We start from the raw sequence: 16,941 nt of genomic DNA, 5'->3' as shown, positions 1-16,941 counted from the left end.
ATGATAACTAAATATTTTTGGCTCCAATCGGATGATATGGACTTGGAGGACATGTCGTTCCAAATATTACAATCAATTTATTGGAAACCAAGTTTGGAGAACGTGTTATCCCACAAAATGGTCCAGCCGCTTGGCAACCTCGGAAGTGCGATTTAACGCCGTTAAACTATATCCTCGACTATCGGCCGATTTATGCTTGAAAACCGTCGAAAATTTTGTTCACCGTCTGGACTTCTGCAAGCGTGCCCGTAATGGCCATGTAAAAGAAATCGAATTTCATACATAATGGCATCAAACGCACTTTCACAGAAATAAAGAATTACCTTGATATCCAAAACCGTTTTTGTTTTATTTATTGAAAACCCCGATATATGTGTGTGTAAATTAACGAAAACTTTATTTTAGATCTTTTATTTTTTAAGTGTTGTTTTTTCAGTAGTGAGATTTACTTTAAGGAAGGAAAACTTGGCCTTTTTATATCGTTTGGAAAAATTGATGCTTAAATTCGTAGTTATTAGCTAGATTTTAAAAATGTTATTTTATTCTTTGAGGGTCTGCGCCAGAACCGCTTACGTGACGTTTAACAGAATTTACTTATTGTACTAAGGAGTCTAAAAAAGTAGAAAGAGTTTAAAATAATTCCAGGATTGCTGGTTTATACTAACGGCATACCATTTTTTACATGATTTCCATGTATAGCAACACAGTTATAAATTTCTTCGAGATTACATCCGATCCGCTTTGCGAATCAACCTGACTTTGTTTGTTGGAATTCAAGAACATAAGGCAAGCAACCATAGGATAGCCAACCAAGCCAACACTTTGTTACTTCTTATGATAAACAAAACAGTAATGAAAGGTTTCTTTTATTATTTTATACCAAATTTATAGACCGCATTCCCTAATCTGTTTCTAAATCTGGGCGCTTTAGAGGGTTCAAATTTGTTTTTATTTAATTCGCATATCGTGAATGGCGAGCTTATTAAACCCCAGACGAAACCAGAGACTGTGAAGTGGCCCATACTGAAAACTCGCCATTGGTGCCCTATAAAATAACTATTTCATTATAATCTGCAAACTTTCAATTAAAGAACTTCAAAAACATGCACTCCCTTGTTGCTTCAAGTTGCTTTTTTGAGACAATCGGAACATTAAACTACCTTAATGTGGCAATTGTATAAGATTGTACCTTTACTCGAAATGAAATTAAAATCAATTCCAAAAATACAAATTAGAGTTCAGAAATTCACTTTTACCGATATCGATTTCATTTGTTTCGAATTCAAAACGAATTGAATTTCGGCGGTTTATTGTTTAAAGGAATATACCTTTAGTTTTTCATAGCATGCACTTGATTCTTGAGAAGTTTTAGCTTCTACTTTGTATTTAAGGGAAGGGGCAAGGTATTTAAAACTTTTTTTCAACATACCAAATGTCTTCTTTATAAACTAAACTATACTTCGATACCGCAGTCATTTTCAACCGATATTTGAAAACTGATTATAACAATGAACCGTAAACCGCAGCTAATGTGCATCAACACAGTGAAAATAAAAAACACTGATATTTTATATTTATTTAATTAAAGCTTACAACAAACATAAACATAATAAATTATGACAATGAACAAAATTGTATAATGACAGAAATGTAATGTATGTACATAATATGTCACTTGAGGTGATTTCGAAAAGTATTCGAAGTTATTAAATCGATCGAATGATAGAAAAAAAAATTACACTCTATTTTCAATTTAGATTTAGATTTCATTGAACTCGATTATGTGAACCTGAATAAGAGAGATAGTAAGCTGAAAATTTGTTAATAACTTACTTTTGGTGTTTTAAACATTGTGTTAAAAGTCTAATATAATCCAGTTCAAGCTGTGGACCGCCGAAGATCGTGATTTAATGGGGTTCGAAGTTACGTTCAAACACACGCATTCACTGAAATTTCTCTTAATATCAATTTGTAGGGATCTTTAAATGTCAATATTTTCAGTTTGACAAATCAGGCACATCACAATTACTTTCTATAAGATCTTAATAACTAGAATTGTTGTTTTTGTATATAAAATAATTTACTTGTTTATTTTCAACAAAATTTTAACTTAAGATAATTAGGTTTCAGTATTCAATTTTTGTACTTAAATTATTTTAAAATACACTATTATCATAGATCCAACCAAGGAACTGAGCAACGTCCGTGTACACAACGTATTGCTCAAGATCACATACTCTATCCTTTGTACTCAGAGAACGGGCAACAGTTCCCCTTAACCTCCATTTTCTTTGAACATTTATCACTAACCCACTTCCGGAATCCCCTTTGCAAGGTCCACTCCCATCACGGTTGCCGGCACAAAGCGTCCGTTTTGAAGTATGAGGTATAAATGCTGTGTGAGATTTTACGCACGTCACCTCATCAACAACTGTAGCAGTGGCTAATTTTGGTGTCTTGGTGAAAGCATTGTCATCCTCGTCCCGTCCCCAACCAACAATAATTCCCGCAATATCTACAATTGCACTGACATCTAATACACCTTCCCACATACAGACCGGTCGTACGAATACTGTAAACCTGTATTTAAATAAATATCGAATAGGTTTTAAAAATCTTTAGCAGACTTTAAAAATAAATTGTATTACATGACACTTTCTTCAAGCTGAACAATTGCTATATCTGCATCGTTTATTTCAAGTGACGGATCGTAGTCCGGATGCCGAATAATTTTCTCCACATTTCGATTGACAATCGCACCATCAGAATCAGACCATTCGTCAAGGTTATGTCTTCCCACAGATATCACAATATCCTTTTCAGGAATCTCATTAGAGTCCGAGTCGAAGCAATGAGCTGCACTGATTACTGTTCGTGATGTTATTAGACTCCCGCCACACTGGAAAGATGGTGGCCTTAAAATGTTCCTTTTGAAAATTGCAGCAATCCAAGGAAATTTTGATCTGGGTACGTTTGTGCCGTTAACAACAAGATTACTGTGGTTATCGGAGTTCTCCAAACCGCAGACCCTATTGATAGTTCTCCATTCTTTTTCATTTGGTCTTGATATAAAGTTAAAACGTGTATTTGGCTGTTGTAGAGATTGAAATGAAAAACGTGGAGGACGATTTGTGGTCGTACTAGTAGCAGAAGTTAGAAAATCAAAGTTAATTGGCAGCTGTGGAGCTTTAGTTGTAGTAGTTGTTGTGGTAAAAGTTCTTAGCGGACCTGCATTTGGAACAGAACCAAACAGTAATCCTCTATTTGATGATGATGTTGGATTAAAACGTTCATTGGTTAAAAAGCTGGGTAAGTCATTTCTTGAAACTGCAAATAAATTATACATAATTAAAACAAATAGATTTGTATTTAAACGTGTGTCCCTATTATGTAATTCAGATTTGAGCTTGCAACCCCTACAACGTCGAGAAAGGTCAAAATGTTCACTTCCACAAATCGGACCGATTACAATACCTTTCAGTGGGACGTTAAATCCAAATCTTTTAAGTTTAAACTCGGAAGTTTGGTAGGATTGTCAACTGTTACTAAATAAGTTACAATGGACTTAAATCTTTAGTGCACTCTGAGACATTTAAACAGGGCTTAGCTTACTAGGTCTGATTGTTGTTGTAGTTGTAGTTGTTGGCGTTGTTAACGTAGTGGGCCTGCTTGTTGTTGTAATAGGTCGTCTTGTTGTTGTTGTTGTAGTAGATCTACGCAATGGTGCCTCAGTGGTTGTGATTCTGTTTTTCTTTTTTTGACTTCGTTTAAACGGTTGTGGAACTGTCAAAGTGTGTTGCAAATCAATTGTTGTACGGTCTTCTGGATCTTAAATAGAAAAGTTCCATTTTTAACAATGATATAAGCTAGAAATATATATCATAACTTACCGAATCTGTCATTAAAACATATTCGAAGGCCATTTAATTTAATTTCCTCAACTCTGGGTATAACATCTTCAAGTGCAAATCTAACTTTATACGTAAATGGAGTTCCTGTTTCTATATATTCTGAGCTTTTATTGATATCGAAATTCAAAGATAATTTTCCTACGTAGTCCTTTAAAACGGAAAAGAAGTTAAAATGGAAATTAAATAAAAGTTTCTTTTGTTTTTATCGTATTTTGTATATTTTGATATTGAAAATATGGGAGGTACATTAAGAATAAGTTCTTTTAGTTTGTACTTTAACATTCGTAAATTAAAAGATCAAGAAAAAAATTAAAATGAATATAAAATAATGACATTATATTATTACTTTTAAATTAAATAAGTCGTTTAACTCATGGCTATTAACATAAGCGTATAACAATGCCTGAAATTTGGATCGATAAAGGTAGTAAATGACCTCATAGCCCTCTCATCAGCGTTTAGATCAATCATCATGCATCTCGACAAACGGCATAAGGAATTGAAAGTCTATCTTTTAAGTAGTTTGTAACTAAAAGAGATGCATTTTTTCCAAGTTATAAATTATGGGCAACACTGAGATATTATTTTTATTAAACTCAATTCGCAATTCCTCAAGAATGTTTACAATTGGATGGTTTTCCCCAAAACAAGACTGACATTATTAGGCTATTTTGGCTTACATAGCAATTGATTTGATTCATCCTTTAAGGGGGTATTCTGGTCTAGAAATTAAAAAAAAATCGATTTTTTTTCTTTTCATATTTTCATAGTTTAACTTTTTAAGAATATGTCTACGAGAGGATTTTCCCAAATTCAAATTATTTTCGGAGAAATAAGTATTTTGCTGAGCAGCCATCCAAATCGGTTGGGCTGCAACTAATAGAACAAAAGACATAATGGGGTACTTTAACCACGTTTTTCTCAGAACTGTCTTTTTGAATCTGATACCCACGATTTCTCAGGTTCTGCCGAACCGATTTACTTGAAATTTTAAGAGAGTCTTCTTTAGGGACTTGTCTATGTCCGGAACTACGGCGATCCCCCAATTTTCATTTTTACTATTTTTAACAAATCGAAGAATGTTCAAAAAAATTGTGATTTTTTTTTATTTTTCTTTGGACAGTCGCCATTTTGTAAAAAAAATGTTTGTAGCTTTTCCGTAGTTCCAGACATTGCGACATTATTGTAGATTAATAATCTTTTTTAGTTTCTGATTTCAGATTTCTAGGAGAGTTAAATTCGTGGGTATGGTCACGCACCAAATTTTTGAGACGCACCGCTCAGCTGATAACTAACGGAATTTTTATTTTTTTTTACTTTTTTATTTTTTTTGTATGCTTCTAATGTAAATAAATAATGTATACAAAAATTGATGGTAAAATTGTTGCTTGCTTTTTTCTACAGCACTTCAAAAATTACCTAAAATTCATGTCTCTAGACCAGAATACCCCCTTAAGTTTTAAAACTTTTGGAAAGGTACAGTAAAATACTTATTGGTATACGATTTTCAAGTCCAGTTCTGTTGGAGTTTTCGCGCATTGGAATAATTTTACCATAAAATATTTGGTACCATATTGCTGGAAATTTAGATTTCAAAATACAGCCATTTATTATGTGGGCAAAAATAAAATAAATGTAAGGCAAAACCATCTTGATAAATCTTAGAGAAACACCATCATAACCTATTGCATTTGATTTCACAACGTTAATTTCCTTGACCGTCTCAAAATCAGTTACACAGTTACATTCGAAAGAATTATTATTAAAATCATGCATTTTAAGTTTTTCACGACTCCCTACATATGAAAGCATTTTAAAATTCCAAAAGTGTTCTAAAAATGTAATTTTGAAAAGCAAACATACAATTGTTTAGAGATATGTATGTTTTGGGAGCGTTTCATTTGGAAATGCTAGAAATTGTCCCATACAGGAATGGAAAAAAAGTAAGTAAAAAGAAAATAAGGTACAAAAATCAAATAATATAAATATTTACCTAAAATCCAAACATTGCAATAATTATGTTAGATATTTTCCCGATTAATGGCTTAGTTTTGGAACATTTCAATATAACAAGATGGCATATTTGACTATACTTACATATAACGAGTTATCTTTTTTGCGGTCTCAAAAGTATAGGGCTGGAATTCGACATGTGTCAAACTTAGTTTTAAACTATTTTTTTTCAGTTGAAAATCTGACATATACGAATATTAATTTGACGATAAGTTTCAAAATTATTTACAATTAATGTAAGATAAGTGTATGTAAGTCTTCAAAATATAAGGCCGTGTTATAAATCATATTTTCCTGAACGTGTTATTTCTCGAAGAGACGATAAAACTCGGACACTCAAATCTTGTTATTAAATCACTTTCAGATTTTTGTATGTGGGCCCACTAAAGTTCTACAATCTATTCAAGACTTTAAAGATCTTTAGTCAAGTTTGGAAAATTTCATGCAAAGGATATGGTGCTGCGTTTTTTTTGTTTAATGTAAGAAATTGAAAAATTTTATTGGAAAATTTCTATTAACTGTCTATAATATTGCATTTAATTTAAATAAAAAAACATGTTGGAATTGCTGGTGGATTTGGCTTTACTAACCTGACTAAACAATAGGTGTCTACTTAATATTGAATATAATAAAGGGTGATTTTTTTGAGGTTAGGATTTTCATGCATTAGTATTTGACAGATCACGCGGGATTTCAGACATGGTGTCAAAGAGAAAGATGCTCAGTATGCTTTCACATTTCATCATAAATAGACTTACTAACGAGCAACGCTTGCAAATCATTGAATTTTATTACCAAAATCAGTGTTCGGTTCGAAATGTGTTTCGCGCTTTACGTCCGATTTATGGTCTACATAATCGACCAAGTGAGCAAACAATTAATGCGATTGTGACCAAGTTTCGCACTCAGTTTACTTTATTGGACATTAAACCAACCACACGAATGCGTACAGTGCGTACAGAAGAGAATATTGCGTCTGTTTCTGAGAGTGTTGCTGAAGACCGTGAAATGTCGATTCGTCGCCGTTCGGAGCAATTGGGTTTGTGTTATTCGACCACATGAAAGATTTTACGCAAAGATCTTGGTGTAAAACCGTATAAAATACAGCTCGTGCAAGAACTGAAGCCGAACGATCACAACGTCGAATTTTCAGTGAATGGGCCCTAGAAAAGTTGGCAGAAAATCCGTTTTTTTATCGACAAATTTTGTTCAGCGATGCGGCTCATTTCTGGTTGAATGGCTACGTAAATAAGCAAAATTGCCGCATTTGGAGTGAAGAGCAACCAGAAGCCGTTCAAGAACTGGCCATGCATCCCGAAAAATGCACTGTTTGGTGTGGTTTGTACGCTGGTGGAATCATTGGACCGTATTTTTTCAAAGATGTTGTTGGACGCAACGTTACGGTGAATGGCGATCGCTATCGTTCAATGCTAACAAACTTTTTGTTGCCAAAAATGGAAGAACTGAACTTGGTTGACATGTGGTTTCAACAAGATGGCGCTACATGCCACACAGCTCGCGATTCTATGGCCATTTTGAGGGAAAACTTCGGAGAACAATTCATCTCAAGGAATGGACCGGTAAGTTGGCCACCAATATCATGCGATTTGACGCCTTTAGTCTATTTTTTGTGGGGCTACGTCAAGTCTTAAGTCTACACAAATAAGCCAGCAACTATTCCAGCTTTGGAAGACAACATTTCCGAAGAAATTCGGGCTATTCCGGCCGAAATGCTCGAAAAAGTTACTCAAAATTGGACTTTCCAAATGGACCACCTAAGACGCAGCCGCGGTCAACATTTAAATGAAATTATCTTCAAAAAGTAAATGTCATGGACCAATCTAACGTTTCAAATAAAGAATCGATGAGATTTTGCTAATTTTATGCGTTTTTTTTTAAAGTTCTCAAGCTCTTAAAAAATCACCGTTTAGTTACGTACATAATTAATTGTTTGTTTTGATTTTGTAAAAAAAAAACCCATAAACCTGACACGCAAATACTGCGAAGTTAGGTTTTAATTCCGTTCAGACTAAGTCCAGAGAGGCTTGAAACTCTTGCAGTTATCAATGAGTTTTCGTGTTAAGAAAATTATATAGATATACATTTTCAAGAATCTAAAACTTATTTGGCCAGTTTTAAGGTTTCTGAGAATGTTCTCAGACGGATTGATAGAGCAGGGGAATGCAATCAAATTAGCTTTGCAATTATTTTCATCCTTTTTTAATTGTGCAATAGCGATTTCTTGAATCATTACAATTCTGATCTCAGATTTTTGACAGGACAGTGATAAATTTGTATGAGAAAATTTGTTTGGATTTCTGCGAATAAGGAAATCTTAGAAATATGAATTGAGCAATTTTCTTTCACTTTTTTTTATAAAATTTAATTTCAATTGTTGATAAAATCACACATTCAGTTAACATAAAGACGAGTTTTTGAAAACCGCTTGAAAGTGTTCTTTAAAGCTCTGTAAAAGAGGCTGACAGAATTTAAATAACATAATTTGTATATTAACCTTATAAATATTTACATTTTTCAAAGGCTAAAGTGACAACTTTGGGAATAACATTATTTTAGAATTGTCCAGCAAGATATGGTGTTATAATTGAATTTTGACAAATCTCTTTATATGAAAGCCTTCCAAGTTTCCAAGAAATTGTGTTGCGAAGAACGCTACGAAAACGCGAGAACTTAAAAAATGAGAAAGTAGGGAAATAAAACAGAATTGGATAATTTACGTATATTTTCCCGGCGTCTATTATCACTTTCGTGATCAATCTGCTTACTAGAAGACAAATACTACTAAAAAATTACTGTTTTGCGTGAACCTTTAGTAAGGTCTTTAAGGTGTTCAAAAATTAAAAATTGTTGAGAGAAAATGTTTTTTTCTTGAATTTGAGCAAATAGGTGCATTTAAGTACATGATTTTTCTAAAAATTAAATAAAAACAATTAAGCAAATGAGTTGGAAAGAAACTCAAAAATTACACGTTACAGAATCTCTGTTTACTTTAGTTCTCAAGAGATTCAAAGCTTTTACAATAATTTAATAAATAAACGGTGATTTTTTAAGAGCTTGAGAACTTTAAAAAAAAAACGCATAAAATTTGCAAGATCTCATCGATTCTTTATTTGAAACGTTAGATTGGTCTATGACATTTATTTTTTGAAGATAATTTCATTTAAATGTTGACCGCGTCCATTCGGAAAGTCCAATTTTGGGTAACTTTTTCGAGCATTTCGGCCGGAATAGCCCTAATTTCTTTGGAAATGTTGTTTTCCAAAGCTGGAATAGTTGCTGGCTTATTTGTGTAGACTTTAGACTTGACGTAGCCCCACAAAAAATAGTCTGAAGGCGTCAAATCGCATGATCTTGGTGGCCAACTTGAGATGAATTGTTCCCCTCAAAATGGCCATAGAATCGCGAGCTGTGTGGCATGTAGCGCCATCTTGTTGAAACCACATGTCAACCAAGTTCAGTTCTTCCATTTTTGGCAACAAAAAGTTTGTTAGCATTGAACGATAGCGATCGCCATTCACCGTAACGTTGCGTCCAACAGCATCTTTGAAAAAATACGGTCCAATGATTCCACCAGCGTAAAAACCACGCCAAACAGTGCATTTTTCGGGATGCATGGGCAGTTCTTGAACGGCTTCTGGTTGCTCTTCACTCCAAATGCGGCAATTTTGCTTATTTACGTAGCCATTCAACCAGAAATGAGCCTCATCGCTGTACAAAATTTGTCGATAAAAAAGCGGATTTTCACATTTCGAACCGAACACTGATTTTGGTAATAAAATTCAATGATTTGCAAGCGTCGCTCGTTAGTAAGTCTATTCATGATAAAATGTCAAAGCATACTGAGCATCTTTCTCTTTGACACCATGTCTGAAAATCCTAACCTCAAAAAAATCACCCTTTACTTAACGTACATTTCGTATTTCAACTATAGTTGTTTAGTTGGAGCTAGACTCCATTATGTTCACTCGTATTGAGATTCTTTGTATTCGCACGTTTATGAGCGCATATGCTAGCTTATGCCTATTATAGTTGGGCCTTTACACTATTTATGTGTGTCAAAAAAAAAATAAGATAAAATTAAAGACGAGTTTCAGGAATTTAAAGGCAATTTAATATCAAATTTGTGATCTCTTATTCAAGCTTTCTTCTTAATAACCTGAATTGTTGCTCTTTCTCTTGGAAAGATCTTATAAAAAAATTTAAACCTTTACTAACGTTTCTTTTTTCAAATTGATGATTGTGTGAAAAGAAAGATTTTAGTTGTTTTTGATAGCAAACCGCTTTTTCGTGAATAACGTTAAATTATTAACACCTTTTTAGACAAAATCTTCATTCATTGGTGAAAATTTGATGAATTTGTGCTGCGTGACTGGAATAGGTCTGGATTTCCAATTCATATATCATTAGAAAATTATATCAAAAAAGCAACAATTTTGACAACCTTCATAACTAGACAAGAACAGCGTCCAGGCGCCTATATAGTCGAAGTCTTGGGATGTCATATTCAAACCATGTCAAGAAACTAAGTTTCTGCTTGTTTTAGCTGTGGGTCGTAGCACCGCATCCGTGCGCTTTGTCACAAAATGAAAGTATGCAAATTTGACGATGATAATTTCACACGCTTTCGTCCTATTAGCTGAGATCTTGCATATGAATATGATCTCATAACCGTGGCACTAAATAACTTGTTCAATACAAAATCTGTGCAAAGCCTCAACTTTCAGCAAGATATTATTTTCAATTTAATTACACTTACCGAGTCAACATCTTCTAATTGTGATAACTTTATATCCACTACAGTGTCTCCGTAATCTACATCATTGACAGTTATAATTCCAACATTTTCTCCCTTAGATTGAGAATATTGAAATACATCAGGGCAGGGAATCTCTGGTGTTGCAGCTTGTGAATTTTCAACAATAAACGCGACTATCGCAATCACTAATACAATTTGTAAAAACATTTCCTTAACGTATCAATTTTTTCGCACTTAACATATAAAACAAAAACTTATCATTCAATAACAACAAGTTTCTGTTGAAAAAATCAAAATCCGCCGGCGCCAATGAATAGATAAGTTACACTCTTGAGTTCCGTACAAAACTAAAATGCAATATTTCTGAGATTGAGATTATCATCTTAAACCTTTCAATAATTTTGCTGCTTTTTTTTAATCAAGACAAATCTTTGAATTCCCGCTCAGACGAACCAGCTTCAAGCTTTATTAATATTAATTACTTATTTACTTACTTCACATAACTTTGCAGTTTCAGAGTCACTCTTGCATGTGAGTAAAAAAGTATCTAAAATCACACAGAACCTGTTTAACATCACAGGGGCTATGTCTATAGTCTATGACCAGTACTATCAATAGAATGGACATCCCTTAGGTGTTTGTTTTTCCCAATATAGATAATAAAGATATGTATAAATATAACTTTATTATTTTATTAATACTATCAATCATTAGAAAGTTCAAAAGTTCTTAGTTCTTTGAACAACTGAAGTAAATGATATGTATCTGGTATGTATGCACAAGCGTAAAAGCTTTATATCAGTGGCAACACAAATATTTGTTATTTTTATTATAATTTGTTTAATTAATAATTGGTGGGGAATACAGCAGAGGGGGGGGGGCAAAAGCGTAATCGAGTGTGCGAGAGAAACAGAGAGATAGAAGATGTCGCGTGGTCGAAAGGCGGCTACTTTCGTATAAATTAAGTCATTTTATAATTGAATGATAAATGATTAAAAAAATTCTCCCAAGAAGTGCTTTGTATAGTTGAAGACATAGCTTTATAATTTAAAGTTAGGGGTTCTCCTAAAGGGATTTCCGAACTTTGGCAGATTATACTTTTTGAGGTCATAAATTATTGGTTGTCAATTGTGGGGATTCATAACGTTCAACAAGATGATCGAATGATGGAAATTGTATGACATGGATATGGATGACACATGATTTCAAGGAGACAGCATTAGGTAGCAACGACTTTTGCATATATTTGTTTTAAGAAGAACTATGTCATAATCGCCCTAAGTCTAAATAAATACCAGAAATATGAAAATTCTGCTCAAAGTTGGCGAAACCACTGCGTAAGCCTTTTCATCTGCCCTACTCCACAGGTGTCGTTCCGACAGGATGGAAAACCGCGTTTGTCCCGCCTATTCCCAAAAAAGCCGAATCTTCCTTAACCTCTGATTACCGACCGATTGCACTTACGTTACTTCTTTCTTAAATCATGGAAACGTTGATTAATTATCAGCTCAAGAAATATCTCGGAGATCAAAAGCTTTTTCCACTGGTCCACTGGTGATCTCATAGTTCATCTCACCAAATAGTGGAGCAAATCTTTACATCGTTTTGAAGAAAGTAAGATTATTGGACTTGATATTTCAAAAGCATTTGAAAGGGTTTGGCATCAGGCTCTTTTATCGAAAATTCTTGCTTTGGGTTTTTATGAATCTCTGCTTCATTGGATTAGTAATTACCTTTCGAAACTTTCAATACAAGTTGTATTGAATAGGTTCAAGTCTGAAAACCTCAAAATAAATTCTGATGTTCCGCAAGGCTCTGTTTTATCTCCATCACTCTTTCTCATTTTTATTAATGATCACCTGTCTCCAACTTCTAGTCCAATACATTGTTTCGCTGACGATAGTACTCTTAGCTTTTCATATTTGTTTTCAGACTCATATCCCTCTTCTTTGGATGTGGAACTGCAACAACAAAATATGATAAGCTCATTAAATTCCGACTTAAACAGCATTGTACTATGGGGATTAAAAAACCGCATGGAATTTAATGCTTCGAAAACCCAATGCTAAATTGTATTGTTAAAGCGAGATATACACCCCTTTCCATTATCCAGGATGACACTTGCATCGAGGAGACTGAACATCTCAATATTCTCGGTGTAACCACCAACCACATCTTGTGGAATGATCACATACGCGATGTTTCCAAAAATGCAGCAAGATGTTTGGGGTTTCTAAGGCGATGGCTGCTATTTACAAGACTTATATACGTTTAAAACTTGAGTATAACTGCCATATCTGGGCTGGTGCTCCTACAACTTACTTAATCCTCTTGGACAGTATTGAACATAGAACATTTAGATTGATTGGTGATAATACTATCATAGGATCATTAACGTCGATCGATCATCGTCGTAAAGTTTCCTGTCTCACTCTCTTTTTTTAACGGTTTATGCTCTAGAGAAGATGGAATTCCAGTTAGGTTGAACTATTTAATGAACATCGTATAGGGCTACTACGACTGACGTATTAGGAGTCAGGGAGTGTAAGGAGTAGTTATACTAGCTCTTAAACTTGGAGTGAAATCAATTCTTTAGATTGAAGGACGTGCGTCAGGGCTTCGGATAAGGATGGATTTACAATTGACAACCCACACAAAAGATTTAAGGACAATATAGACCAAGTGCATCCGAAGAATTAGCTGAGGCCTTAGACTGCTATAAATGGAAATGCGATGGGATGGGCCGGCCAAAAAAAGTATGAAAAACTGCGATATTTAGTATGGTGACTGCTACCGAGAAAACCAACAACACTTATTTGAATGGGGCTTTCACATTGAAACCAGACTTAGGCAACAAGTCTTGAGCTAAAGGTGAGTCATCGAGCATATTGCAATCGACGCTAGAAACGCTTCCAACATCGACTCCATCGACTAGTTGTATTCAAAGGTAGCACTTCAGGTTTCCAGATGATACAACGTCGAACGGCGTTGTTTAGAAACCGAGGCGGAAAAAATTGGTTTAAAGTTAGTGAGGGTAAAACAAAGTGCACGCTGTCAACAAGAAAGAAAAGTTCTTCGCGTGTTCTACGGTCCCGTATGCATAGAAGGTGAGTGGAGGAAGAGAATGAGGTTTAAAGTCCAACAACTGAGGTGGCTGGGTCACGTCGAGAACATGGAAACCAATGCTCCATCCCGTAAAGTCTTGGTATCTACGCCCACAGGAACCCTCGGTGTAGGCCGCACTCAGCTTGACGGGAAACATCTAGTTTGAAACCGAACTAGATGGAGAAGCTTGTTTGGTGAGGCTTTGGTTCACACAGGACTGTAGCACCATCTTAAGTAAGTAAACCAAATTCATGGTTTCTGGAAATCATGGCGAGAGAGATGAGACTAGACCAAAAGACTATAGATGTGAGACCATGACAAGTACGAAGCGAGACAGAACCAAGACGCTATGGTTATCATTTCGTTATATTTTTAGAATGGGTTCCAACTATAGTGAAAAGTTGTTTGTGGCAGCAAACGAGAGAGGGGAGAGAGGTGTTTCCACTAAGGCACCTCTCCTTCGACGGGGTGACTTCCTGGCCACGTAAGAACATCATAGTTGCGAAGCACCAACAAGCCTCGGATACGAACGGATTTACTGTTGACGCAAACGAATAAAGGACAACGAACTTAGGATATGCACGTGGAATGTTAGGTCCCTTAACAGGCCACGTGCGGCCGAAGAATTAACGGAGGCCCTAGACTGCTATAAAGCAGACATCATCGCCATCCAGGAAATTCGATGGGATGGGCCGGGCAAAAAGCGGATGAAAAACTGCATGGTGACTGCTACCACGAAAACCAACATCTCTTATTTGGATGCGGCTTTGTCATTGCAGCCAGACTTAGGCAAGAAGTATTAAGCTATAGATACATCAACGAGCGCCTCATAACTACCCCATAAAGGCTAAATTACAATAGCCTGATATCCGCGCACGCCTCCACAGAAGAGAAGGATGACAACACCAAAGATATGATCTTTGATATGAGCAGTGTCCTAGCTACGATATTAAAATTGTCCTGAGCGATTTTAATGCCAAGTTAGGAAGGGAAAACATCCTGCACAACAACACTTCCGACAACGCAATCAGGCTCATAGATTTTGCTGCGGGACGAAACGTCATGGTACGCGTTTTCCACACCTCAACATCCACAAAGGAACTTGAACTTCTCCAGATCAATCTACTGTAAACCAGATTGACCATATTGCGATCGACGCCAGACACGCTTCCAGCATCATAGATGTTTGAACTATCCGAGGAACTAACATCGATTCCAACCACTACCTCGTTGTAGCCAAGGTAGCACTTCGGGTTTCCAGACCCAAGGCAAAATAGGCAAATGAAGCCAAACAACAGGCACGCAAAGCTGCTCATGAGCTCTATGAGCAGAAGCGGCAATAGGAACACCGGCTTTTCAGCAGGAGAAAGAGAGGGCATGAGAAGCGTTCAGTCGAAGATGTTGAGAGGTTTAAAAGCAAAAATGACATATATATTTTATACATAAAGGCAAGTGGTTATTATAACCAACGACGTGCACTATCGGACTTTGAAAATGATCATTGGTTGGCTTGGCCGCTTGAACAGCTGGCTGCTGTGCCAACACTTTGACCACCCGTGGTTCATCTTAGATGATGATGCAAAATCATACATCTTTATATTTTTTGTTTCTTGTTTTAGGGAAGTTCGAAAGTTTTATGAACAGTTGAAATGAAATTCACAGGTACATAAACCTAGAACCGAAGGCTGCAAAGACGGAAGTGGAAACATCATAGTGAAACCGCAGTCAATGCTGACTATATGGAAGGACCACTTCTGCAGACTGTAACGGCGATGACGAACCGAATTCCACTGTAAGGCGAGATGATCCATTCAACATAGACGATGAAAGCCAACACTCCCGTCCTCCCGACTTAGACGAAGTAAGGATTGCCATATCTAAGCTGAAGTCTAATAAAGCCGCTGGAGCCTGAATGCCGAGCTCTTTAAAGCAGCTGGAGATAAGTTGGTTAGGAGCATGCACCAACTTATCTGTAAGATATGTTCGGAAGAAAGCATGCCCGATGAATGAAACCTCAGTATTGTATGCCCGATCCTGAAAAAAGAAGACCCTCTAAGCTGCACCAACTATAGAGGAATCAGTCTAATTAACATCGCTTACAAAATCTTCTCTGCCGTTATATGTGAACGTCTAAAGCCTATCGTCAACAACCTGATAGGTCCTTATCAGTGTGGTTTTAGATCAGATAAGTCCACGGTCGATCTGTGGACGGTGCAGGAGCATGGACTATGACAAAAGAGGATGAAAGCACCTTTCGTCGGTTTGAGAGAAAAGTTCTTCGTGTGATCTACAGTCCCGTATGCATCAAAGGTGGAGGAGAAGATAGAACGACGAGCTGTACGGGCTGTACAGCGACCTCACCCAAGTTGGAGCGCGTAACTAGAGACATCTAGCTAGGGGCCGAGCTAGACGGAGAAGTTTTTTCGGTGAAGCCCTTGTACACATAGGACTGTAGAGCCACCTTAAGTAATTATGTAAGAATTATTTTCTTAAATATAATAAAACTATTTACTTCAGTTATCTAATTTGCGTATCAAGATTGCGCTTTTATTTTACATTGTATTTTTCATAAAATATAAATAATTTAACTCATATACTGCACATAATTCTTAAATTATAGGTACTAAAAAATATTAAAACTAATGTTATAAAAAAAAACTTAAGTATTATTTTTTTATTTTAAAGCAACATATTTTCTTGAATCCATCCAATAAATTTCGCTATATCAGTATAAATGACATATTCATCAAGATTACATTGATTAAGCGGTGTTGTTAAGGAAGCAGAAACGGTTCCCCTTATCATCCATTTATTTCGATTCCTAATCATTAATCCGCTTCCAGAATCACCATTACAAGGACCCGATCCATTACGATTACCCGCGCAGAGAGTTCGATTTGATGTCAAATAACGTAGTTGATCATTTGATCTTAGACATTCAACCTCCGAAGCTACACTCGCTGTGATTAATCTTGGTGTTGTAGTAACATTTACGTTATTTTCATCTCGGCCCCAACCAACAACAATTCCCGATACTCCATCAATGTCACGAACATTTAAAGGTCCTTGCCACAAACATACTGGTCGTATTGCTGGTGAAAACCTAAATAGAATGAAAAACACCAATTTATTAGC

General features: G+C 35.7%; 2 protein-coding genes across 2 annotated transcripts in view; both read right to left on the bottom strand.

Moving 5' to 3' along the window:
• LOC129945811 (uncharacterized) overlaps positions 1–11,114 on the bottom strand; it is a 37,022-nt gene extending 25,908 nt beyond the window's left edge. Inside the window, exons 1-5 of the mRNA XM_056055744.1 lie at positions 10,702–11,114; positions 3,891–4,059; positions 3,613–3,828; positions 2,649–3,327; positions 2,159–2,580 (exon numbers count right to left, since the gene is read on the bottom strand). Coding sequence (XP_055911719.1) covers positions 2,159–2,580; positions 2,649–3,327; positions 3,613–3,828; positions 3,891–4,059; positions 10,702–10,908 — 1,693 coding nt within the window. The 5' untranslated portion in view covers positions 10,909–11,114. The remainder of the gene's footprint in view (positions 1–2,158; positions 2,581–2,648; positions 3,328–3,612; positions 3,829–3,890; positions 4,060–10,701) is intronic.
• A 5,350-nt stretch (positions 11,115–16,464) lies between these two features.
• The window catches only part of LOC129945802 (uncharacterized), a 43,066-nt gene continuing 42,589 nt past the window's right edge, over positions 16,465–16,941 (bottom strand). The window contains exon 15 of the mRNA XM_056055732.1: positions 16,465–16,909. Within this exon, the coding sequence (XP_055911707.1) occupies positions 16,486–16,909 (424 nt within the window). The 3' untranslated portion in view covers positions 16,465–16,485. The remainder of the gene's footprint in view (positions 16,910–16,941) is intronic.

Source organism: Eupeodes corollae, chromosome 1 (genome assembly GCF_945859685.1).
Source record: "Eupeodes corollae chromosome 1, idEupCoro1.1, whole genome shotgun sequence".
NCBI classification, from domain to species: domain Eukaryota; kingdom Metazoa; phylum Arthropoda; class Insecta; order Diptera; family Syrphidae; genus Eupeodes; species Eupeodes corollae.
Note: the sequence above shows the minus strand (reverse complement) of the source record. Positions and strands in the feature narration are given on the sequence as shown.